General features: G+C 35.0%; 2 protein-coding genes across 2 annotated transcripts; both read right to left on the bottom strand.

Annotated features, from left to right (window-relative positions):
• Window positions 1-5,836: 5,836 nt before the first annotated feature.
• LOC124452079 lies at window positions 5,837-25,918 on the bottom strand. The gene is made up of 4 exons (XM_047002673.1): window positions 25,827-25,918; window positions 9,597-9,716; window positions 5,953-8,867; window positions 5,837-5,848 (listed from the first exon to the last, which is right to left on the bottom strand). The coding sequence occupies exons 2-4, from the start codon at window positions 9,703-9,705 to the stop codon at window positions 5,837-5,839; spliced, it is 3,036 nt and encodes a 1,011-aa protein (XP_046858629.1). The 5' UTR covers window positions 9,706-9,716; window positions 25,827-25,918.
• On the bottom strand, window positions 11,226-12,418 carry LOC124450554. Its single transcript, XM_047001210.1, has 3 exons — window positions 12,203-12,418; window positions 11,962-12,124; window positions 11,226-11,889 (listed from the first exon to the last, which is right to left on the bottom strand). Exons 1-3 carry the CDS (start codon window positions 12,360-12,362, stop codon window positions 11,532-11,534), a joined length of 681 nt encoding a protein of 226 aa, XP_046857166.1. The 5' UTR covers window positions 12,363-12,418; the 3' UTR covers window positions 11,226-11,531.
• Window positions 25,919-27,523: the final 1,605 nt, after the last annotated feature.

The following is a 27,523-nucleotide window of genomic DNA, read 5'->3' as shown; positions in this document are numbered from 1 at the left end:
TCAATTAATCATGAACTTTCTTTGTCATCGTTAAAGGTATTCTTCTAGGTGTGGTTAACGCAAATGTGATAGCACCAGGTTTTAATTTGATGTTGTATTCTCCGTCTAATTCACCCAGACCTTTAAACAAGTTTGGATAAGTAGCCTTTATTTCTTCTTCCATATCACTTGCATCATTTGACTGAATCGCTTCGACTGTCGCTATTAGATCAAGGGCATTGATAGCTGGACGTCCCAACAATGGCTCTTTCAAATTTTTCACAATATAAATATCTTGCTCTGTTGTTTTTGAAGTAGCAGTTCTCAATGTTGCTCGAATTTTTCCCTTTACTGACAGCTTTGCTTGATTTGGCCCGAACAATTCTTTATTAGTTGATTGCATCCGTGTTATGCCTGTTTGCATAAACACCGATTCTGGAATAACCGTCACATCAGCGCCCGTATCAATTTTAAATTTCACTGTAGACTTTCCTAATAATAAATCGATTGCCCATTTTCGCTCATTTTCTATATCGCTAATTGTCCCAAGAAAAAAATCTCCTGGGGAATCCGTGCTTTTGTCATCAACTGATTGAGTTTTTGCGCTTGAGTTACTTCTGCATACGGCTGCAAAATGCCCTTGTTTATTGCACTTTAAACAAGTTTTATTGTTCGCTGGACAATCCTCTCTTTTGTGAATTGTTGATCTTCCACATCGAGAACATTGACGGTTTTTCTTTCTCGAATGTTGATCGGGACTCCTATTCTGATTCCATTTTAACTTCGATTTTTGTGTCGTATCATTACCTTTCCGTTGATTTGTTCTTACGCGACCAATCAGCCCATTTTCGCTGTCTCCTTTTAGAATATCGTGATGGTGCTTGACAAGCTCCGATGATTTCACCTCCCTAATAGCTTTCTCTAATGTTAATTTATCATCTTGCCTTAGCCTTTGTGAAAGGTTTGCATTTTGTATACCGACGACAATTCTATCTCGTATCAACTCGTCTTTTAGTGTTCCAAATTGGCAAGTTTCCGCCAGTTTGTACAAATCTTCCACAAAGTCGATGACTGATTCTTTTTCACCCTGTATTCGTTTATTGAACCGAGCACGCTCGAAAATTGTGTTCGATCGACCAACAAAGTGCGATGCAAATTGTTCTACAACATTTCCGTACACCATATCTCTTTCGCTTATTTGAAAGCTTTTTAAAAGATCATTGGTATTGCCTCCCATAGCATATATCAAAGTATTGATTTGTACTTTATCATCTTTTTCGTCTAAGCCAGCTGCGATGCGATAACATTCGAATCGTTCAATCCATCGCTTCCAATCTTCGGGCTTTTTCGATTCTAATTTTTCTGGCAATGGAATTTGTGTTTGAAATGCCATTTCTTATTTATCTCCACGTCTCTTGTCCACTGGTCTTTACCATTTTAGACAGGATCCTATCGTTGCCACCATGTAGAGTTTTTATTAAGTGCCTTCTTATCTAAATGTCCTCTATATATATACATTATAAGCGGAAGTAATATTCAACAGGAAGTGACATCTACACATACTCCACCTTTTCTAGGAGCGTCCCCGGATTGGGGGAGGGTGCGCATCCCTAAAAAGGCATCCTCGTCGCTTGGTGAAATACCGAAGGAAATTATCTCTCATTCTATCCAGTGATTGTTAGAATCCAAGCCGCCAGCAATCGAATTTCGCACTAGAGGCTGCCAGCCTACTAAGCCTGCCCCCGTCATGAGACATCCGTATTGATGGACTTTTGATGGACTTTTGATTGCAGACTGCATGCACAGTGAGAAGAGCATGGTTGTGCAGGCCATGTTCTATTGGCTTGGCCACGCGGTTCCATCTTCAGTGGCACAAATGATCGCGACGACTGTGAAACTACGCGGTTCCAGGGAGAGGCCGTCGACACAGTTAATCCGTGAGCGCCCTTTGCTGGCGTTTATCCCGTTATGCCGAAAACCATTTACCCATGGCTGGGGACTATTTAATCCATAGCTGAGCAAACCTTGTCAGACCGCAGGGCATGTCCACACGTCAGTGGGCCTGGCCTGTCGTGACTGAGGGGGGTTTGTCCTCCGGAGGTTTCTGTCAGGGTTACCTCACCCTTAGCTTTTGGGAAGTCAAATACTAACCGCAAGCCATTAGTATAACCGTAAGCAATTAAGCCATTAGTATAAAGTATCTGTTTGCTACAACTTTAATGTAAGAAAATTGATAAGATTCTACGTGTAAAAGATGTAATTGTAGCTGATGATCTCACCTTGTGAGCCATTCTTTACGTACATATATACATTATACGGGGTGTTCTCAAAAAGGAACAAATACAGGATGTATCAAAAAACAGTATTATAAAATTCAGTTTATTCTGAAAATTTAATTCCTGATCACCATGCCCCACTGATGCATTTTTCTGAACTAAATTCCAGGAGACTAATGATGTGCATGAAAGTAGTGTTATTTAGATTTGGAATCCTGCAAACCATTCAAATCGGCAAATAACTTTCGAAAATATGCCTATTTATACAATTAGTTGTATTGTTATATGGGTGCTGTGTATAGTAATTGCGATTGGTTCATTAGTAGTCACATGACTTGAAATAAATGCACGATTTCCTGCCAGTAAAACAGGTGAAAAGGTGCTGCTCGCTCATTTTTAAATCCTAACGAATGAAACAGCCACCAAATCGAAAACTGAAAAAAACTTTTCTCGAGCTTATTAAGCGACGAAAATCAACTATTAATAAAAAAGAATTAAGAAAACACTCGGAAGTCAACCTAAAATGCTGTGGTCATTCATAGCATTTTGCAACGAAATTTTGCCGGCCAATCCTACCCCCCCCCCCAAAACAAACGACATTAATTTTATTGAAGAGTTGTGGAAAGTTATGATTTTTTCCCTATCTAACAAAACACTTAATGTACTCTTCCTCAGGAAAAAGTGAGCCTAATTTCGCAAGAGTCTCAATATAGATTTGGTGTAGTGGACAAATGTGAAAATTATTTAAGACACTAAATATAGATCAACACATATATATTTTGTAACAATTTTGTAGAAAACATATTTATACTATTATTTCCTACATTAACATACTAATATAATAAAACTATGTTGATACGTGTTAAAAAACAAAGTTCAACAAAACACTGCGCAAAAAGAAAGTTTCTCTCTAAATATTTTTTTACAAGGCCTAAATAAATGAATCCTTACCAATCTTTAAAATGGCAACTGCAATTGTTCTGTTTTGATAAAATGACGGTTGCCAACAAATAATGTTGCTGAATGTGAGTGAAAGTTATTGTAGAACTATTGAATGGTAATTTTAAAAATTGGTATTTTTTAATTCAAGATAAGACACCTCCTTTTCTAAAGCACCAGTAATCTTCAGATGGCAGTTGGCAAATTACTATTACTCTAAAAAATGGTGTTGAGCTATGTGGGATTCATCTATTTAGCATTTAAAATTTAAAAATCAAAAGAAAAATCTAGAAACGTAAAGAAAAAGTGCAGTAATGAAAAGCCTGCATGCAGTCAAGCTACTCGTAAACGGACATCCTTGAGACCACGACCTAATGTCTGCTTACGGTAGATGTCCGTTTATGGGAAATTATGATATATATTTATTCTTTATACGTAGATATGCACACAACAACATAAAACACTTACGGTAGATGTCCGTTTAAGGGATGTTATTAAATATACGTAGATATTCACACAACAATATAAAATATTCATGGTACATGTCCGTTTATAAGTTTTATGAAAGATAACTATTCACTATACGTAGATATGTGCATCACAAAATGAAATAAATTTAGTGATCTAAAATTGTTTACTACATAAAAAATCAAACTCAGTGGATTTAGAAATATGATATCTTCAAAAAATAGACGTTGAAATTTTTCCATATTTTTCATTCTCATAACTTGATGTAGTTCTTACATGTTGAAGTTACTTTTGTTGTGAATGATTTGTTGACCATTTATATGAACTAAACTGATCACTTTCATTCTACAATCATCCATAGTTGACGTTTGCTTTGAATTTTCATGACATGTTGCTGTTAAGATCTTAATTCATATCACAGATGTTATAGTATCATTCAGTACATATATATTTCAGAGCATGCGCAAAGGCAATCGTGTGTCATAATATTCACAATGTCTGTGTATTTCTATCAAGAAGCAGCTTCAATTATAGATGCAGCAAAAAATCCCTTTAGCCATCTCTAATAGCCACAATATAGTAAAATCAAATTCTTTTTATTCTTTTTCATGATTACTTATCTGTTATGTTCACATCAAAACGTCCACATGAGATGATAATTTTCACGCTTCAGTTTCATAAAAAGTGAACAAAGTGAACAGCCAGTTTCACCATTTTAAAAATGTAAAAATTCATATCTTCCACTTTTGACAACAGATGACGTTTCAATGAACACGTGACCTGGGTGACGTTAGAAAATACAACAATAAATCCACAGAAAACCATGGTACATAAATTTGTCGTTTCTTTCATTACGTCACTTCCTGATATGAAGCTTCTCCTTCGTGTATTATCGTTTGACTTAAGAGTACACGATAGAATTTTATAGAAAGCCATAAACATATCAAACTTCAATTTCCATAAAGTATTGATTTTTAAAGTAGAACTGTTCAAACGTTAACAATCTCTGACATCGATTTTTCATTAAAAGTTAAAAACTTGTCATTAAACATCCTTCCATATACGATATTGTCCTTTGTTTTATGTCTCTCTTTATTGCAAAACTTTTTTCACTTTTGTTAACTTTTCCTGTTCATACGGTTTGGAGTGTTCAGTCACAATGGTTAAATTGTTTATAAGGATGATTAACGTCAATCATAAGTTATTTTCTAGTGGAGTTTACGATCTACTTTTTAACAGTCAGTAAGAAAGACAGCCAAATTTTTAGTTTTTCTTGAAAATATTAGCAAAGGTACCATTGCTTTATTATAAATTTACGTTTTTCAAATTGATTAAGATGAAAATATTCATATAACGGAAGTAACAATTGGGCTGTCTTTGTCTCTTTTAACAACTTAACACATAGATATTTTGCATATCAAAATGCAATAATTAAAAAGTATTAAGAAATTGATTCAGTGCAAGATAGTATTGATTTAATTAGTAACAACATGTTTTTTGTGTAAAAGAGTATCGAAAAACGTGCAATATTAAAACCATCCTACACTGAATACATTTGCATGAAAATTATATGTTTTCATGTTGTAGATATTAACAAAATATAACCAATGGTACAATAACTAACAATAGCTTGCATTTTATATGTTTGTGTGATGAGAAAAAATCAATAAAATTATTTTCTTGTGCTAGGAAAACTATTATCTTAGATACAAAATCATTAGTGTTTATGGTTTGTCTTTATTGTCATTGAATTTTCATCTTTAATTAACTTAAGCTTTTATTCATGATCTCTCTAAATGTTGATATTATCGTACACTGCGGTCTCTGTACAGAACAATCAAAATTAGACAAAAGTCGTTTCATGAAATCATACGCAAACATACATTAATTGAAATATCAACAATGATAGGTATCAAGCATAGAAACTGAACAAGATTTTCTTAAAGACAATATAGTCATTATCCAAAATGGTGAGAAATGTTATCATCAAAGATCAAATTTATCCTCGTGGCAAGATGATTTTTACGCATTGTACCGGGACCTTTATAGAAGAAAAAATTAAAGCAAGTTTGCGTTTACGACAGTAATAAAAAGTTCTTGGAAACACACTCACAAGCGGGAGAAATAATTTTACAATCTTAAAATATTTCAAATCAATCAGATTTAAGTAATCACTAATTATATACCTATCATCAACAAAGAAAAACTTTGGCTTAAAAAGTGGAAAAGTATAAATAATTTGTATGTTTTTAACGTCAAATACTTTCACATACTTATGCATGTAACTTACTAATAAATTATCAGCTGAAGGTGAATAAGCAGCGTAATTTATACAGCAAGTAACATCATGCATGTAATTTTCCATGTCGTCGTGGGCGAATAAATTGGCGATTTCCTCCTGAATTACGTCATCCCAACCATTAACAAGCTTGTCTTCATGCCACATACAGTAAATTATCTGACCCTTAAATTCAACTTTAGCAAACACCTGATACTTAGAGCTACATGCAAATACGTGCACATTTCGATAATTTTCAAAATTCACTGATAGTTCTTTTCGTTTGTCTTCAACATTGAAAAACACAAAAGAATCAGTTTTTTGACAAGCAAATGATACATCACTCACCTCAAAAATTTTTTTTGTACCTTTTTGTTCATCGAAACTATAAAAAAGTTTTGTCAAATCATCATTCCAAAGCTCAGGAATATTTTTTGCCGTAAGCAAAATAACTCCATTTTCAACAGCAACCATGTCACTAAAAAAACATTCCTTGACAACAAAGTCAAATGAGTTGAGATTGTATATAATTATCCTTGAATTTTCTTCATTGCTCCGATAAAGAAATTTTCCATTTGAGCAAAATTTCTCGTTATAAAAAGTGTAACTGTTAGTTAAACATGCACGCGGTATTGAATAAAGATAAAAGTCATATCCGTAATCAAACAAAAGAACATTGTCGTTACACAAAATGAAATAATACTTTTCTGCTCTATCAAAGGAAAAGTTAGATGTGTTGTCATCGAAAGGATCAAGAGAAAAAAACGAAGTTTGGGAATCAGGATCAAAGTCAGGAAGTTTCTCACCAGTGGGATTTACAATGAAATGATCATCCATAAAAATACGATCGCCACAACACCAAGAATGAAGACCAACAGTGAACAAAATACGAATCTCGCTGTCCTCATTACAAGGTAAATGATCGCCATAAACAATCAATTTACAATTATTCGCTACATCAAATATTTGAACCACTATTTCTTCCTCAATAACACACAAATATCTTCCAGAATTAGAAAAACACAGTGAGGTCACATTATTACATCTAATACTGCGTTTCTTCTCACCTTTCTCAACGTCCCATACTGTCAAAGTATCTTTGTAACTAGTGACCATTGTGTACTTATCCTTAGAAAAACATTTGTTGGTAAAGAACTTAGAAGTAGAATCATCACAATAGAACGGACTGAAGGAAATTTTACCATTAATATCTAATATCTTATCAAGCTGGGAAGCAAAAATTAAATTTTTGAATGGATGAAAGACAACGCAAAATTTCCTCTCTTTATATTGCTTAAGCTGACCAGCAATATTTTTTATCCATAAACATCTGTTTGTTCTTAATGAAAAAAGTTGCACGATGAATCCTTTATAACAACAGACGACGTAATCGTGATTTCGTGAAACATCAACAGAGATTAAATTTTGATTTAAACGCAATAATCGACACTTCACAAAACCCGTGTCTCTGCACTCTAGATATGGTGAATCTTTGAAACGTGTTTGAAGCATTGTGATGGCTTGAGACGACAGATTTTTGACGTCGTTGGCAACGTTTTGCAAAAAAAATACTTCATTGCCAAAGCGCATAGAGTACGTCATTACAGAATAAACATCATTAAATAACAATCGAATGTCCTCAGAAATACGAAAGTACACATCATGTGCGTTGAATAAGGAAAAATTTTCAAAAGTACGACGAGCATCAACCAACACAGAAGCAACTAAAATTTCTAAATCAACAAGATATTTACCAACATTTTCAACGATACATTCATTATCAGATATAGCAAGTAAATGAAGCAACCAATACTTGACTGAATAACTCACTGTCACATGTTTGATGATGTCATAGTTTACACCTTCAGCTTTGAGGTTATCCAAAGATTTTAAACAAAATTCTGAAACACGTTGATGACCAAAAGAAGTTTTTACTGAGTAATCATGTTCTCGATCGTTCAACAACCAATCATTTAAGGATTTGTGAAAAAACGAAACACATCCTTCTTCATTGCTAACAAACAGACAAGAGATAATTTTTCTAACCCCAAGTGATATGCGATTCGAATTCAAACAAAGAACGTCATCGATCATTTTCCAAGGAAGAGGTTCTTTAGCAACAGCCAGAGCATTTAATATTGACTGAAACTTTTCGTTACTGATATCAAACGAATCTAATTCCTTACTTAATCTTGTTAAGCAAATTTCGTAATATTCACTGAGATCTTTTGGTATGGAACCTTTCAACAAATCCTGATTTTTGACTTCGCTGCTAAGAAGTGACGCAAGCAACATAAGTCCGTCAGCTTTTTCTGCCAAACTGTTTTTAACATCAGGAAGGCTGTAAGTAGAGCCAATTCTTTCTTCAATCAATAATTTAATATCCTTTAAATTGCGATCATCGCTACAATTAATGAACAGTGGATTTAATTTTTCGAACTTATTCAAAGCAACTTCGTTAGGTCTGGTTGTAATTACAAAACGAAAACTAGGCGGAAGTTTGTGTAAATGATTAGCAAGCAAATAAGCAAGGTCATCTCTTTCTGGATAACCACATTCATCAAGAGCATCAAGCACAACTAACATTCGCTTGGGAACTTCTGAGATATTATAAAACAACTCGGTGAAAAGAAGAGAAAATAATCCTTCTACATTCATGTTATTCAAAGGCTCAGAGAGTTGACCAGAAAGTTTCTTCACAAGAAGTTGTTTGTAAGCAGGAAAATTACGACTAATTTGCATCGCCAAAGATTGAAGAAGTACATTGGCTTTATTGTAACGACTATTGTTGTGTTGAAAGAAATGAATTGCAGTCAAATATCGTGGATAACGTTTACATAAAGTAGCTGCAATTACAGACTTTCCCATACCAGCAACAGCAGAAATAACAAATGCACGATTTTGAGAAGTATCGCCTTTGAACCAAGCTAAAAATTCGTTAAAAATCCATTCACGAGTTCCATTTAAGTATTTTTCATAATGATGCCTAATTTCACTTTCAAAGTTACAGCTAACAAGGTTTTTTGTCAAAACATCTTCTTCTGAAACTAAAGTAAGTCCATGTCCACAAGCTTTGATTCTATTAATATCATCTCCTACTAATTCTAATTTATCTATCACTTTCACAACATTCGCACCGACATCCTTTAAGGTATTCTTACTTTCTTTGTGGTCTGATTTTAAAACTTCTAAATCATTCTTTAATTCATCCCATTCTCTCAAAATCCTTTTATATTCTTCATTACCATAGAAGTCACTCGTTATTCTATCTATTTCCTCCTGACTTATTCCTAAACGAACTAATGGTTCGCTTATTTTTACCCAAAAATCTTCAAATTCAGCAAAGCTTACTGAAGTGTTAGGTAAGTGAGCAAAATGATCATTACGAAATAACCTGATACGGGTAATATCTGCTTCAGTTGAATGATCATTGGGGTCATTTACTGACGTCCATATTGGATCACGAGGTGGTTTTAAACCACATATATTACGCAGGAGTATACAAAGTAAAGTAATGTCAAATTTATTTTCATTTGGTAATATTGAAGGATCTGGATACAGTTGATCCCATTGATGTTGATGGATTTGTCTATTCTTTAGACTTGAAAGTAATTGCGCATTTTCGGGATCATTTAAAACATTAAATAAATCAGTACCTGAGAGTTGTTTCCTCAATGTTATTCTCAAAGCTTCTCCACCAACATCAACAATTAATCTCATCAACTTAAAACCATTAGTTTTCATGTCCGAGCTCAAGACAGACATAATGTTGCTCCCTGCAGAAAAAAAGTAGGTAAGACTTCCATGATAATAAACAAAACCAGTTACAAGAAGGCAGAATAGTATTATCCATTAGACCATTAGATGGCAAACTGTTTTGAACTTTTACAAAATCTCTTAAAAGAGAATAATATGTGATTTGAACTGAGCAATCATTGAAATATAATGTTGCTTCTATAGCCTGGGCCACACTATCGTCTATATTGACGAAAACGAAAACGAAACGAAAATTCGTGCACGAAATGCATGCCAGACACGACGAAAAATTTCAAGCATGTTTGCAAAGCCAAAACGTTTTTGGCCAATAAGCAAGCGACATTTTTGACGGATTAGAAACAATAGCGATGTCTAAAAGAAAAAGATTACTTCTTCTTAAGAAAAGTTACTGCTTTTAAAGTTGAAAACAAGCAACAGCAAACGTCGATACCGGATTCATCCAATTAATAAACGACGTGATCGTCTTGGACTATTTAACAACTTGATTAAAGAATTACGAGAGCCGAACAATGAAAATAGACACATAAAATACTTGCGAATGACGAGGAAAAATTTTGACTACATTTTGGATTTAATTAAACCTCACAACACTAAAGTTGACAAACATCTTAGAAAGTCTATTAGCCCTGATTTAAAGCTTGCAGTCACACTGCATCATCTCGCAGAAGGTGCAAGCCACGCATCCATTGCCTATCACTACAGGTTAGGGAGATCTACTGTCTCAACAATAATTTATAATGTGTGTCAAGCATTATGGAGTGATCTTCAACCAAGGTATATGAAGGCTCCAAGTGGACCAGAAGAATGGAAAGAAATTGCCAAAGGGTAAGTGCTTGACGTGTGGAATGTTAATTTAGTTAATTTGGGAAACCAGTGGCCCACCTAAAATCTAACTAATTGCAATCAAACTATGCTATATAAAATAAAATATGACATGGGTATAAAATTTGTGTATACCATAGTTTTGAAAGGTGGAATGTTCCAAATTGAATTGTAAGCATCGATGGGAAGCATGTATCTATCAAGAAGCCAAAACACAGTGGATCAGAATTTCACAACTACAAGCACAAACTATGGAAACAATAGAGTACTATTCATAAATTTTAGGCATCCTTGCTCAGCGATGGCGGTTATTGTTCAGAACAATAATTGCTGAACCAGAAAAGGCAGCATTGTTAGTTAAAGCAAAATGTGTTTTGCACAACATGTTACGAACTGTTGGTGATCCATCTTATACACCTCCAGGATTTTCAGATTTCATAACTCCGGATGGGCATCTGTGCAATGGATTCTGGCGAAGGCAATCCAATGCAGAGCTGGAAAGTGCTGTAAGGCTGGCAGGCAAAAATTCCACAGCTGAAGCAATTTCTGTACGTCAACACTTTACGGAGTATTTTGTTAGTGAGCATGGTTCAGTTGAGTGGCAATGGGCTTACATAAATCAACGCTGAACACTTTTCCTTGTAATTAATTTTTGTCAAAATAAACTTGAACCTTTAAAATCCATCTTTTTTTGTTTGTGTCTTAACACATGATGAATTATTATATATATATTTTAAAAATCACTTTAACAACAGATACTTAAGATAAATTAATTGAAGGATAATCACTTTGTACATCATTGTTTGTGGGTTGAGCAATGCTGGTCGGCAGGAAGTTTTGTTGCATTGTTTGGGGCAAAACTTGAAGAGAAGTTGATTGCGATGAAAAAGAATTAGAGTAGCTTGGTTCTCTAGGAGTAAAATACTCAGCATTAAACACTGCAACTTCAATTTGTCTCTTGGCAATGCTCATTTGATAGTGGGATAGCTTCCTTAATCGAGTTGCAATCCCATACAGAAAAAATGGGCATCATCTTCCTCATGATTCAATTGCTGGTCTATGGACTTAAGCATCTCATCATAATCCATGGAGCTTTTCCTCTTGCATGCTTTCTTGGTTTTTCGTGCAAGTGTTGGAGCTGTTGAAGTTGGTGTTGTTATTGATGGTGATGCTGATGGTGAAGGTATGGGTGAGGGTGAACTGGGTGAGTTTACAAGAGATGATGATGTAGATGGTTCGTTTGATGACTGAGCTGATGTAATCGCAGGAAAGGTTGTTGGAGTATTTAATACATCCAAATTATTGACTGGAGAAGGCGCAACTGTTCGTCTATGTAGACTAGATGACGTGCTATAGTTAACAAATTAAATAAACTTTCATTTATAATTAAAAAATTGAAATAATATTAAACAAAGAGCAAACCTTCTTTTTCTGTTAAAATCCAAATACCAATCAAAGTGTCGCCACCATTTCCAATTCGGCTCTTCAGTGGCAGCAGCACCACTAGCTCTTCGAAGATCGTACTGCCTTTTGTACTGCATGAATGAATCACGCAGATTAGCCCACTTTTTCATAATAGTATCAACTGTAAAATGTTTAAAAAATAAAGGAAATGCATGATTTGATATAAAAAGTGTGTCGGCGGACTATCAATAATACTCACTATCCCACGCCAAGTCCGTAATTTTATTAAATTCATCTAAAAAATCTTGCCAGTGATTTCTTTTCTTGTTCCTCGAGTCCTTATAATCCGGGTGACTTTTATCATACAAAATTGGTTTTTCTCGCATCGGATTTAGCAAAACCTCTTGCCACTCCGCCATGTTTGAGTACAAAGTCTGATATTATCAAGATATTATTAGCCAATAGTATGCGTTTTCGTTGACTAAAAAGGTCAAAAGTTCAACTCTTCTAATATGCACGAAAACGAAATTTTCGTCGAGTTTTCGTTCTAATTTTCGTCAATATGAACTATAGCGTGGCCTAGGCTTAAGACTACAAAATTTCTTTCCCCTAAGGAAAATATAAACACCTTTTTCTACAAGTTTGAAAATTTTACTATCCGACGAATAATGCTATCCAGGCTTCGTGCAATCGTCCCCAGATATACGAGGTACATAAAAAATAGGTACAAGTGTGTACATATGGGTAGCCTTGACCAGAGTTATAGTAAATGGAACAAATAGTAGTCAGTAGTCCAACTGCTTAGTGTTATGTTTTTCATTAAATTAGTTGAAGCCCCAAGGCCATTACCAAGGCAATAATAACATAATAATTTCTGTAATAATAACATATGAAAAATGACAAAAAATATTTTCATGTCAAAATGCCACAAAATGAAATCATTCCTTCCTTTGGCACTCCTCTTTTGTACAAAACGTTCTATGTGCTCAATGTTTAATAAAAATGCCCAGTAATAATCATTATCTTTCCTTTTTATTGCTCTCCTACGCTCAGTGCATGTTATGTGTGCTGGTCTTCACGTGCTAAATCGTGCAAAGGAAGTTTGTAAAAAGCAATATAGTTCCCATGTCTATGTTCCATAAATCTCATAAATTTTAATGATAGAATGATAGATCTCATTTGTCGAAATACATTTTTTCCTAATGGTTTCGTTAACATATCAGCAACCATTTGTTGTGACGTACAATACTCAAGTGCAATTTCTTTCTTCAGTATTTTGTCGCGAATGAAATGATATTTTATGTCAATGTGTTTCGTTTTTGGATGGTATTTCTGATTTTTCGACAAACTTATTGCTCTTTGATTATCCTCTTTTATGATAGTTGGTTTCTTTTGAGTGAAGTTTAAATCACCTAATAATCCTCTTAACCATATTGCTTCTTGACATGCTTGTGATGCTGTAACATACTCAGCTTCAGTAGATGAGAGAGCTACAATACTTTGCTTTTTGCTTGCCCAACTTACCAATCCACCACAAATCATGAATAGGTATCCTGAATGTGATTTTCGATTATTTGGATCACATCCCCAATCAGCATGAACAAATCCACTCAATTTGACTTCAGATTCCTTATGTCCATCAAAGCAAATGCCGTAGTTAATCGTACCTTTAATGTAACGTAAAATACGTTTGGCAGCATTCCAATGGTCTTGGCTAGGGTTAGCACAGAATTTATTAACTGTTGAAAGTGCTTGTGCCAGGTCTGGTCTTGTCGCTGTAACTGCATACGTTAATGCACCAATTAATGCTTGATATTTGGTTATGTTCATTGGCTCTCCTTCATTATTCAACAACTTGGTTCCGAGCTCAACGAGGGTTGCAACAGGTTTGCAGTCTTGAATTCCAAATCTCTTAAATAAATTCGTCAAATACTTTGATTGATGAAATCGCATTTGTTTCTTTTCCCTGTCTCGTTGAATTTGAATGCCAAGACAGAAATGAATTTCACCTAGATCTTTCATTTCAAAGTGTTTCTTTAAAATACCTTTCTCCTCATCTAGCATTTTCTTGTTGTTACTTGCAAGAATCAAATCATCGACGTATAACGCTAAAAGCATGATAATATCTCATTTCGTTTAATGTACAGGCACGGATCAGAATTGGATTGAACATAAGCGGATTTCTTTAAGAACTGATCAATGGTATCGAACCAGCATCTCGAAGATTGCTTCAAGCCATATATGCTTTTGTTTAATTTACAGACCTTCTGTTCTTGTCCCTTTTCTCATATCCTTCAGGTTGCTTCATGTATATTTCCTCTTTAAGTTCGCCGTTCAGAAATGCCGTTGAAACATCCATTTGGTGTACGCCAAAATCTAACCGATTAGCAATTGCCAAAAGAGAGCGAATTGATGTATATTTTGCTACTGGAGAAAATGTTTCTTCATAATCCAAACCATATTATTGTAAGTATCCTTTAGCAACTAACCGAACAAATGTGCATTTCTTGGTTTTGGAGTCCCATTTCTTCCTTGTTTCCTTAGGAACGTGCATGTAAGCTGTGCAACCAAAAATTTTCAGATGTGAAACATCAGGTTTCTTTGAATGGAAACATTCGTAAGGTGTAACTCCGTTCACGGATACAGTAGGACTTCGATTTCTTAAGATGATTGCAGTATGAACTGCTTCAGCCCAGATTTTCTTTGGTAGTTTTGCGTTGTTCAGCATAGATCGTGCAGCTTCTTGAATGGTTCTGTTCATTCTTTCAGAAACTCCGTTCTGTTGTGGCGTTCTTGGAACACTGAATTGATGCTGAATTCCCTTATCCTTTAGATATTTTTCAAACATGTGACAACTGTACTCACCACCGTTATCTGATCGACGTACTTTAATTTTCTTGTTAGTGAGATTGGTCACCATTGCTTCAAACTCTTTAACTTTCTCAAAAGCTTCATCCTTTCTCTTCATAAAGTAGACTGTTGTGTACCTTGATTTATCATCAATAAATGTTATGAAATATTTATTTCCAGCAAGACTTGTTTCTTCCATCGGTCATCAAACATCGCTATGGACAAGATCAAATACATCTTTAGCACGCGTTGCAGGTTCTCAAGGAAAGGTTGCTCGTATCTGCTTTCCTTGTGCACATCCTTCACAAACTTCAAAGTGATCATCGGATTGAAAATTAAATCTTTAACCAATTTTTTATATCGAAGTAGACGTAAATTCTTCAGGCTTAGATGGCCATACCATATTTCTTCGCTAGTATCACTTGTAGAAACATTCGCATGCTTCGAATCATCCTGTTCTTCTTTAAAATCAAGAACATACAGGTTAATCATCATTCTTCCTGATCCAGATATAGTTCTATTTTCATCAAGTATCAAGCAAGTGTGTTGATTAAATTCAACTGAGTATCCTCGTTTTGCCGTAGCACTAACTGAGAAGAGATTTTTTCCTAAATCTGGAACATATAGAACGTCAACCAATCTTCTTGGTTCATGATTCTTCTTAGACTTAATCTCAATGTGTGCATTTCCTTTTCCCAGTGCTTGAACTATTCTGTCATCTCCTAGCTTTACCTTTTCAGGGAATTTAAATGGGATGAAATCGACCATGATGTCCTTATTATATGACATATGAGATGATGCCCCTGAATCAATGTACCATGCAGATTCTTTGCTATCTGTAAACAATGATGAATTCTGAACTGTGGCTCCGTAGGATGCTTCTTCCCTTTTATTTCTATTGTCACTTCGCTGATTTTGTTTGGGTTTGCAACATTCTCTAGCCCAATGTCCAGGTAACCCGCAGTTATGGCATTTACCTTTTCTTTTGAATTTGGTATTCTTTACTTTGTCGTTTTTGGACTTTTGACATAGTAGTGCTTTCTCACCAATATCCTTACTTTCGTTGGATTCTTTACGTTTCTGTTCTTCATGAAGAAGTCTAGCAGTAACGAATTCTAATGATAAGTCATCCGCTCTAGATTCCAATGCTGTTATTAAATCACTGTACGCATCAGGTAAACTACCAAGGAGTGTCGCCACTTGATCTTCCTAAGAAACAGACGCACCCAATGCTTCTAATTGACTTGCAATATCCTTCATCTTGTTGAGATGTTCGGTCATGGAATCATCAGGACCCACACTTGTAGTGAAATATTTCTTTCGCAAGAATAACTTATTGGCCAAAGATTTGACTTCATAATGACTTTCTAATTTCGCCCAAGCATCTTTTACAGTACGCGCTGATCGAACGAGCGATAGCTGTTCATCGCCGAGAGACAAACATATTGTTGCAAATGCTTTCCTTTCCCGCCTTTGATATTGTCCACGTTGAGTATCAGTAGTTCCTTCACCATTAGGTTCTACCTCATCGCCAATAACTATTTGCCAGAGATCCTTCTCTTCAAGTATCATCTGCATCTCAAACTTCCAAAGGTGAAAGTTTTAACCATTGAACTTTTCGATCCGTGTAAATGCTTCGTCATTTCCCGAAGTCGCCATATTCAATATTTCGCACTTATGTAAGTTATATTCTCAAGAAATCGCGATATCTCATATACTTTCCGTATTTGCCGTCATAAACAGAAATTAAAACGCTCCTGGGCCCATAACCTGTTAAATTATTCGAGATTCTGCAATAACGCTCGGAAAATGTGTGAAATATTAGGATTTATATTTCTGAACAAAATAACAAGTATCTGCGAACGACGATATTACCATAACAAGTACTGAATGTCACTTAATATGACATGTGTCATATCTACTTAATGCTATATTGTTTATGTTTTTTGCGTGATATTTATATCTTAACGTTAAGTTGTGCCTCAGTCAGCATTGACTTGATAGCAATTGAATACACGGCTCGGGTAGCACGAGTTCCTTGGATGACGTCAGAAAATTAGCTAGTTTCAGACTCCTCATTATCACGGACATGCTTCACAAGAATATACGATTTTAGTGAATTTAACGCTTTTACAAAAATCAAACGATTTGACCAAATTCAAAATTTTTAGTGAGATTATTATTCTCAAAAAATAGGCAAACTACATGAAATCATGAAATAGCTAGAAATGCTGGCTGGAAAACAACAAATGCTTATCAAGAATAACAAAGCAAACTAGTTTTAAGGTCGAATCACACCTACATTAGTTAAAGTCTTAAGTAAATTTTAAATGAAAAAAACTGTTTTTCCTACAGTAATTACTTTAACTTGCATGTTTATTATATCGAAAAGGACAAGAGAAAGAAGCATTTATGTATTTCAACTTTAATGAAATCGATGTCATTGTTTGTTACTTGAAAACCATTAAATTTGGTGCAACTGTTAGTTTATTACATGGTTTACTGACAAATTTTCGGATCCTACAAAACCGAGCCTGTGAACCCAAAAAATGTGAGCCTCCTACAGTCTGATATGTCCATCTAAAAATCGTATGAAAATAGAGCTTGTTCTATTTTCATCAAACACGATCAAAGAAAACAGACTAGTCAAATTACATAGATTTGAAAAAGACAAGTGAACAAGAACAAAATACGAAAGATACATCGATAAATGTTCTGGATAACACAAATATAAATATCTCAACGAACATAAATAATCAACAAAATTTTCCAACCGTCTGAGCAAGTAACCAAATTAAAGTCGGAACCGAAACAATCGGATACAACAACGTGTGAACGGGCCTATGTGCATAACAAACGCAAATCATGAATTTTCAGTGGAAAGAATATATTTTAATGTTAACAGCAGAGAACGTTGATTCCAAAAGAACATAATGCACATTCAAGAGTGCATATACAGAAATAAAGAATCCCCGAGAATTCAACATAAACTTTTTCTACGAACATCTACTTTTGAAAGTGCAATTCTACTTCATTTTACCCGCTACATTTAACATGCAACTTGAGACATGGGGTCACTTTTTGTATGCTAAATATATTCACATGTAAAATAAATTCTTCCGAAGCATTTTTGATTGATGTTTTAAAACATTTTAGTTTTACTTTCCTTCAATTTGGCACATGGAACAATTTAAACAAAATCACGCGATGCAAAACTTTTTCATGATAATTTTGCTAAACACAACCACATGAAAAGAAGTAAAATTTTAAGAAGATCTGTGTTTTATCCCCACATGCGTGTTTTATCTCAACCCAAATTGGACTATATACCAGTCAGACAGTACATCCTACTAAGGACAAGTTGCTAGTACCGGTCGCTTGAAGGGATAAAATTGATATTTGTGATCGCTTGCGTTAATATGTGTGAGCTAAAAAATATTTAATACGCTACGTCCAAATTACAATTTGCCTAACCTTTTGAAGATGGTAAACATAAATTCTTTGATTAAGTATCTAGTCTTAAATTAATACGAGAAAGCATTGTCCAAATGAGCTTTTAAGGTTCGGAAAGATGTAAATAAACGTTTCATTAAACTGAGGTCAAATTTATAAATATAATACTACCAAAATGTACCTTAATGTATCTAGGTAAAACCTTTCACTGCTTTCTATTGTAGTAAAGCACGAAGTATATGAAATAATGAAACAAAATAGTTGATTTTTGTGATCGAGCAACTAGAAAGGCTTTATTGTTATTCATTCGTTCCTTTGTTGCAATTCTAAATGTCATCATGGCATGTACAAAGTGAAGCCTGCTGCACACTGGTGAACTTTCCGCGCGTACTTGTTATTCGTGACAAGTGTGATCGACAAAATTTCCTAGTGTGCGCGGAAGTTTTGAACAGCATTTGTCATTCGCGACAGATGAGTCAAATATCAAACGAGTTTGATATTTTTTGTCACGAGTGTCAAAAAATCCTAGTGTGCGGAGAGCAAGCAGCAAGTGCGCTGTAAATGACAAAAATGCGCACGCGCGAGATTGAAAAAACAAAATGGCAGATTTGTTGAACGCGTTGAACTCATTGTTGGACGACGACGATTTCTCGGAGGACGAAAAAGCGCTGCTATTGCTTTTATTGCTACGAAGACGTCGCAGAAGGTTAAAGGCAGCAAATCGTAAAATATGGACGAAACAGTGGCTCTTAAGAAGAAAAACACAAGGTGTCTGTGATAATTTATTGAGAGAGCTAGCAGTAGAAGATCCTGAACAGTTCCGTCAGTATCACAGATTGGACAGGCAATCATTTGAAGATATTTTGAAGATTGTTTTTCCATACATTGTGAAACAAGACACGAAATGAGGACAGCGTTAAAACATCGTAAACGACTGGCAGTAACCCTGCGATTTCTTGCAACAGGTACGTAGAATTACGTGTAGTAATTGAACACTTGGTCGGAGAAAGCAGTTTTCTTACTGTTTTTATTATTTTCCCATTTTAGGTGAAACATTTCGTAGTCTGTCATTCCAGTTTAGAATTGGAGAGCGTACAATTTCGAATATTGTTGAGGAAACATGCCATGCTTTGTATATCTCGTTGAAGGAAACATGTTTGGAGGCAAGCTATTAAGCATTTATAACAAATATCGGCAGTATTATTAACAATAACTGTTTACATCCATTAAGAGCTCATGTTAACATAGGCAGATGAGTCTTGACATGAATTAAGCTCTCTAAAGATTGGTGAAGACCACATATTAACAACAGGACGGCTCAATCCACCATCTATTGGGGAAGATGTATTGTATTGTTGACGGAAGTTCAGACAACGACTGTGTGATATAATGACCAAATGCTTCATCTGGGTTATTACATTGCTTGTGAGACATTTCTCTACTTCTTTTTCTTGAGATGTTTTCTGCCAAACGAATCAGGAGCTTGTATTCTTCGTCTGCCTGCCTTTTTCTATTTGGCTTTATACGTGTTGGCTGTTTAGTCCTAGAAATGGGACAGTCAACCTCGTTCTCAAGAGTGTTGCTTGGTGTTGCTGGATCATTAAAACTGTCGTCATCATCATCATCGTTTTGATCATCAACTTCATCAGCAATTTTTATGCATGAAGGTGAACTGGAATCGTCCTAGAAGCATTCAATAAATGAACATCCATTAGTTTAAAATAAGCAAATTAATGATGTAATTGCTTTTATTTTCTTCAATTACAGACTCCATCTTGTGCAGACGAATCGATGGCTGTTGCAGACCAATTTGAAAAAAATGGAACTTACCTGGCTTCATTGGAGCTCTAGATGGGAAACACGTAGCCATACAACAACCAAATAGTAGTGGTTCAAAAGTTTTACAACTACAAGCATTTTTTCAGTGTTTTGCTTTTAGCTCTAGTAGATGCAAACTACAAGCTTGTCTATGTTAATGTTGGAGCAGCAGGCCGTGCAGGAGATGCTGGCGTGTATAACGAGTCTAGCTTGCAAAAAGCTGTTGTTGAAAATACTCTTGGTCTACCACTATCGATTGAAATTCCAGGACTTTCTTCAAAAATACATTACCACATTATGGGTGATGATGCTTTCCTATTGAGCAAAACAATGACGAAGCCATTCCCTCACAGGAATTTAAATAAGGAGAAAAGAACCTTCAACTACAGATTGTCTCGTGCCAGATGGGTAGTAGAAAATGCTTTTGGGATTCTTGCCAGCAGATGGCGTGTGTTCCTAACTACAATAAGATTGTGTCCTGACAAGGCTACCTATCTAATTCTAGCTGCTTGTTGCTTGCATAACTATATGATAGAAAAGAATAAATCATGTTATACAGCACCTGCAGATGTAGGGGATGACAATCAACTTGTCACACCTGGCTCCTGGAGAATAGATATATGCATGACAAATAATGCATGAATCCATTCAACACAGACAGAAATCCTTCTAATAGTGCCAAAATGCAACGTGAAATTCTGACGACATATTTTAACACTTGCGGAGCTGTATCATGGCAAGATAGCATTATCTAGCAGCAGCACTTTCTTAATATATATATATATATATATATATATATATAGGAAGTTTATAATTTATGATTTTCCGTATAAAACAGTGCTCGATTTACGTGCGAATAATTCCCATTTTCTTGTTCTTCTGAGAATATCTATCCCATATGTCGATTTTATAAGTTTGAAAATTTGTAATCCAGGCATTGAATACATAAAAGATAAACGTTTCTCCGGATTTTTAAATGATTTTTTATTGCGCTTTCGACTCGTTGCCTCGAGCCTTCATCAGAATGAGGATATTTATTTACACGTGCTTTTTAGCTTGGAGACGTTTAGAGCATCTAATTGGATTAGTGGGTGGATTAATGTGATTGGATGGGGTGAAATGCGTTGCCATGGGTTTTGGTGTGTTGTTAATATGATTGGTGTTAGTAATATTAGAGTGTAGTGTTTTAGTTTTGGTGTTGTTTGTAGTTTTGTCCTTTTCTTTAGTTGTGAGTATATGATGGGTATGTCGATATGTCTGTTTATTGTGTCGTTGTCTTCACTGTACCAAGCTTCTTTAAATTCGCGTGCGTGTTTAGTCTGTGCGCGTCCGAGTACTTTAGTTTCTGTCCAGTCGAATGTGTGTTGTTTCCGTGGGTATGTTCTGCCGGTAGTGAGTTCGGATCTCGTCGTTTTATGGCGTTTTGTGTTCTGTGAGTCTTGTTTCAATTTTCTTAGATGTTTGTCCTATGTATTGCTTTGAACAGTCTTTACATGGTATCATGTAGATCGCGTCAGTTGTATCATGAATTGTTGTTTTGTCTTTATGTTTGGTGAAACATGATTTGAGTTTTTGTGTAGGTTTGTGGGCGACGTTAATATTAAATGGTCTAAGAAGTCTGGCAGTCATTTCTGATGTTCCGTTTATGTATGGTAATGTGACGATTTTTACTGTTTCGTCCGGTTTTTTGTTGCTTTTGTCGGTTTGTGTTTTGTTTTGTATTTTGTATATAGTTTTGTTTATGAAGTTTCTAGGGTAGTTGTTTTTAATAAATGTGGAGTATAAGTAGTTGCGTTCTGTTTTTTTGGCTTCTTCCGTATTACAATGAGTGTTTATCCTGTTGAAAAGTGTTCGAATGCAGCTTATTTTGTGTTGTGTTGGATGATTGCTGTTGAAATCGAGTATTTGGTCTGTGTGGGTGGTTTTGCGGTATACTTGTGTGTTTAGTGTACTGTCATCAGTTCTGGTTAGTACGATGTCGAGGAAGGTAAGTTGTTTGTCGTGTTCTTCGTCTTTAGTAAAGGTAATGTTCTTTGTGGTATTGTTTATGGTGTGTAGGATTTGTTCAGTTTTGTCTTTCTTGACTATGGCAAAGATGTTCAGTTTTGTCTTTCTTGACTATGGCAAAGATTTCAGGCACACCAATGGGATCACCACTATCCACCTTCCTCGCAGAAGCTGTCATGCAACACCTCGAAACACAATCAGTCACAAACAACACAAACATCAGACTATGGAAAAGATATGTCGACGACATCTTTGCCATAGTGAAGAAAGACAAAACTGAACAAATCCTACACACCATAAACAATACCACAAAGAACATTACCTTTACTAAAGACGAAGAACACGACAAACAACTTACCTTCCTCGACATCGTACTAACCAGAACTGATGACGGTACACTAAACACACAAGTATACCGCAAAACCACCCACACAGACCAAATACTCGATTTCAACAGCAATCATCCAACACAACACAAAATAAGCTGCATTCGAACACTTTTCAACAGGATAAACACTCATTGTAATACGGAAGAAGCCAAAAAAACAGAACGCAACTACTTATACTCCACATTTATTAAAAACAACTACCCTAGAAACTTCATAAACAAAACTATATACAAAATACAAAACAAAACACAAACCGACAAAAGCAACAAAAAACCGGACGAAACAGTAAAAATCGTCACATTACCATACATAAACGGAACATCAGAAATGACTGCCAGACTTCTTAGACCATTTAATATTAACGTCGCCCACAAACCTACACAAAAACTCAAATCATGTTTCACCAAACATAAAGACAAAACAACAATTCATGATACAACTGACGCGATCTACATGATACCATGTAAAGACTGTTCAAAGCAATACATAGGACAAACATCTAAGAAAATTGAAACAAGACTCACAGAACACAAAAACGCCATAAAACGACGAGATCCGAACTCACTACCGGCAGAACATACCCACGGAAACAACCACACATTCGACAATATTATTAACACCAATCATATTCACAATACACCAAAACCCATGGCAACGCATTTCACCTCATCCAATCACATTAATCCACCCACTCATCCAATTAGACGCTCTAAACGTCTCCAAGCTAAAAGCACGTGTAAATAAATATCCTCATTCTGATGAAGGCTCGAAGCAACGAGTCGAAAGCTCAATAAAAATCACTTAAAATCCGGAGAAACTTTTATCTTTTATGCATATACATATATATGATAATGATAAGGATTCTCTGGATTTGTTTTAAATTTTTATTAAGCTTTCAACTCGGTGCTTCGAGCCTTCGTCAGAATGTGACAATATATTATTTACAAAGATTTTGTAGGCGTTTGGAGCGTCTGATTGGTTGGTTAGTAGTTGAGTTGATATACTCAACTTTAATAGCAATCACCCAACACAACACAAAATTAGTTGCATACGAACTCTCTTTAACAGGATTAAAACACACTGCAATACAGAAGAAGCCAAGAAGAATGAACGCAACTACTTATAGTCTACATTCATAAACAACAATTACCCACGAAACTTTATCAATAAAGTATTGAACAAAATACACAACAAACCACAAACTGAAAAACCTAACGAAGATACAGACGAACCAGTAAAAATAGTGACATTACCATATATAAACGGAACATCGGAAATGACATCAAGATTACTCCGACCATTCAAAATAAACATCGCACATAAACCAACACACAAACTCAAATCATACTTCACTAAACATAAAGACCGAACAACGACATTCGACACAACCAACGCGGTCTACATGATACCATGTAAAGATTGCCCCAAACAGTATATAGGACAAACATCCAAGAAAATTGAAACAAGACTCACTGAACACAAGAATGCCGTCAAACGACGCGACCCAAAATCACTACCAGCAGAACATACCTACGATACCAACCACACATTTGACTGGACAAAAACACAACTTCTTGGACGCGCACAGACAAAACACGCACGAGAATTCAAAGAGGCATGGTACAGCAAAGACAACAACACAATTAACAGACATATTGACATCCCCATCATCTATTCACAACTAAAGACAAAACCAAAACAACAAACTAATAACACAACGACTAAAATAAAACACTCGAATTTCATTAACGTAATCCATACACCCGAAAACATGACAACGCATCTTATACCATCCAATAATATCAACTCAACTACTAACCAACCAATCAGACGCTCCAAACGCCTACAAAATCTTTGTAAATAATATATTGTCACATTCTGACGAAGGCTCGAAACACCGAGTTGAAAGCTCAATAAAAATTTAAAACAAATCCAGAGAATCCTTATCATTATCATAATATGCCTGGGTTACCAATTTTCAAATATATATATATATATATATATATATACATGTTATGCTAAATATTAATTGCTTTGAAAATCAAAATAAAACAAGAATTTCGCTTAACGTATCAATATTTGAAATGGGAACTCTTGTTGCCACGAAAGGAGACAGGAACTTCAGTTTATCCAGCAACCAGCTACCTCGCTTCGTAAGATTTTTGCGAGCGCTACCACTTGGAGGAGGTTTTTTGACTCGTGTGTAAGCATGTCTAAATGCTTTTATTTTAGCCTTGACATAATCAACTAAGTAAGAAATTGACGTGTGAGTTCCATTGCGACTATTTATTATATTTTCCAGCAAACAAGTCTCTGCTCAACAGCGTGAACTGAATAAAAGAACTAAAAGATTGGAGAATGACTATATAACAAACACTTATAAAGTCGATATTTATTATTAAGAAATAACAACCTGTTTGCCCAAGATTTTCTGCAATTTCTTGCAGAGCCTTATCTCTTGCGTCTAGATTTTTAAATTCCGACGATCTTACATCGTATAGACATGGATAATCAGGCCAAATATCAACAAGCTAGTCCTCTAATATAACGTCCGCCACATGTTCCAAGGTTTGGTCTGCCATTTTGTTTTCTCAATCTCGCGCGTGCGCATTTTTGTCATTTACAGCGCACTTGCTGCTTGCTCTCCGCACATCAAGATTTTTTGACACTCGTGACAAAAAATATCAAACTCGTTTGATATTTGACTCATCTGTCACGAATGACAAATGTTGTTCAAAACTTCCGCGCACACTAGGAAATTTTGTCAATCACACTTGTCACGAATAACAAGTACGCGCGGCAAGTTCACCAGTGTGCGGCGGGCTTAACACAAAGTTTGTTTGCATGAAAAAATAATATGAATGAGTCAAATATCTAAACATGAAGCTAGTATATTTATTGGTAAAAGCAAAGTCACATAACAATGCCCTTACTTCTTATCAGACGTGTATAAACAGCTAACAAAATTATCTGATAGTTATTGCCTCAACCTATGTCAATTAACTTAGTGGCAGTGTTGGTATATAGTTCATCGTGAATGTCCCACAAGATTCAGATATCATTCCTTTTGTAAATTGTCTGTTTACCCATTTAATACAATGTTCCTGTAGCTTGGTTAGCAGTTAGATCATTTTAATGTATAATTCTTAATATAAAATGTTTGATTTTGAATTACTTGTGTATTTTGTAATGGTAAAGAATGAATGTGTATGGGTGAAGGATGAATGTTTAAAAATGCTCGTCTTTGTAAATTAAGTGTCTTGATACATATATATGTAGCACACTATACTGAAAATTACTGAAATAAATTGAATTAGTACAAGACCACATACATATCAGTTTAAAAATGGTGATCATAATTCATACCTTATTGTTACATCAATTATCCATGTAAGTTTTGTTACATAAACACATTTAAATAGCGAACGAAATTGAAGAGTGATTCAGGATCTCCTTCAACAAACAGTATTATAAAACATTAATGACTTCTATGTAAAACATTCTAGTTATATAACTAAGTATACATCACTGACTAAAAACAATTGTTATATAAATACAAACACATAAATAAGAACCTCATGCAGAGTACATAATAACATTGAGATTAGTCAAATTCCAAAGGACTACTGCTAAATCTTATAAAGTTTCGCAAGTTTTAACTCAGGAGTAAAGAACAACCTATCTAAGACAGGATTTGAATGCCAATGATTAAGACACGATTTTCGAAACTGTGAATGGATTTTTCCCTTCTTTAATAAAAATTCCATGCATGTATATTCTTGCACAATGCAGTCCATATTATAAAAAACCTTTGTTATTGAATAAATCATTGTAAATTATGAATACGTGGCAAACATCGACTGCACGCAATTGTAATTACTTATGATCAATAAAAACACTGTAGATACAACAGTAAAGTATGCAATGAAAGTAAACCTTAAAACTGTTAAAACAAACATGATCAAAAGTATAAATTTAAAAGCTCACTGTGTTGCATGAATCAACATTTCACAAAAATAGATTCGGTTGCTTTATTTCTCTGTGTAAACACATTCTTCCTATGTTTAACATTTGCTTATTTTACAAATGTTCTTACTTTAAAAATGAATGGTTTGCTCAATACAACTAACAACATTTTGTTAGACACACAGCGATTAGTCAAAAGTGGTGTCGGCAAAGAAGGGAGGTGATGCATGATTGGACATGCTACCCCCCTACATAAATTTTTACAGATTACCATTTTTTCCATAGACAAGTACGCTATTTCGCTACTCCCATACCTTTGGACAGGTTTTGTTTCCTATACCATGCAGCTTATTGTCAATAGTTAGAAAGTTGATATATCAATTTAGATATGATTTCTCATGCATGTTTAGTCATACTTTATCGAGATTCTGCTTTAGCCAACTTGTTATGTCGGTAATGTAGTTCTAAAATATCTTTTAATTTTTTTACAATTACCTTCGTTTTAGAAGTAAGACGTGAACAAAATTATGCATGCTTTAGTTCTTTACATGTCACAAACTCAACAAACGGATGAGAGATTTAATATAAACAACGCGATCACATACACATCAGTTTAAAAAAAGGTGATCATAGTTCATGGCTTATTGTAACATTAATTTTTTATCCATGTGAGTTTTGTTACATAAACACATTAAAATAACGAGCGAAGATGAAAAATGAGTCAGGATCTACTTCAACAAACAGTATTATGAAACATTAATGACATCTATGTCACAGTATGGGCATAGAATAAGAATATACAGAGGAGACACTTGTGTCGGAACCCTTTGATGCTTTTGTCCTTGCGCATGTCGTGGTATAGGGAATATAGAGTAGGTCCACTTCTTGTGAAACTGGCTGCTGTATATTTATTTTGATTACTGGCTGCCGTTAAGAATTTTATCATTCCTATTCGTCAAAAAAGGCAATTGACTGGCTGCCACTATGGTAATCACATGCGTAATAAGATATGTGTGGCATGAAAAATTTGAATAAAGTGGCACGATTGTATGTTCATCTATAGTGTATATGTAGAAAAGTAGTGGTACCAGTGAAGG

The sequence above is a fragment of the Xenia sp. Carnegie-2017 genome, unplaced genomic scaffold (genome assembly GCF_021976095.1).
Source record: "Xenia sp. Carnegie-2017 unplaced genomic scaffold, XeniaSp_v1 HiC_scaffold_24, whole genome shotgun sequence".
Taxonomy (NCBI): domain Eukaryota; kingdom Metazoa; phylum Cnidaria; class Anthozoa; order Malacalcyonacea; family Xeniidae; genus Xenia; species Xenia sp. Carnegie-2017.
Note: the sequence above shows the minus strand (reverse complement) of the source record. Positions and strands in the feature narration are given on the sequence as shown.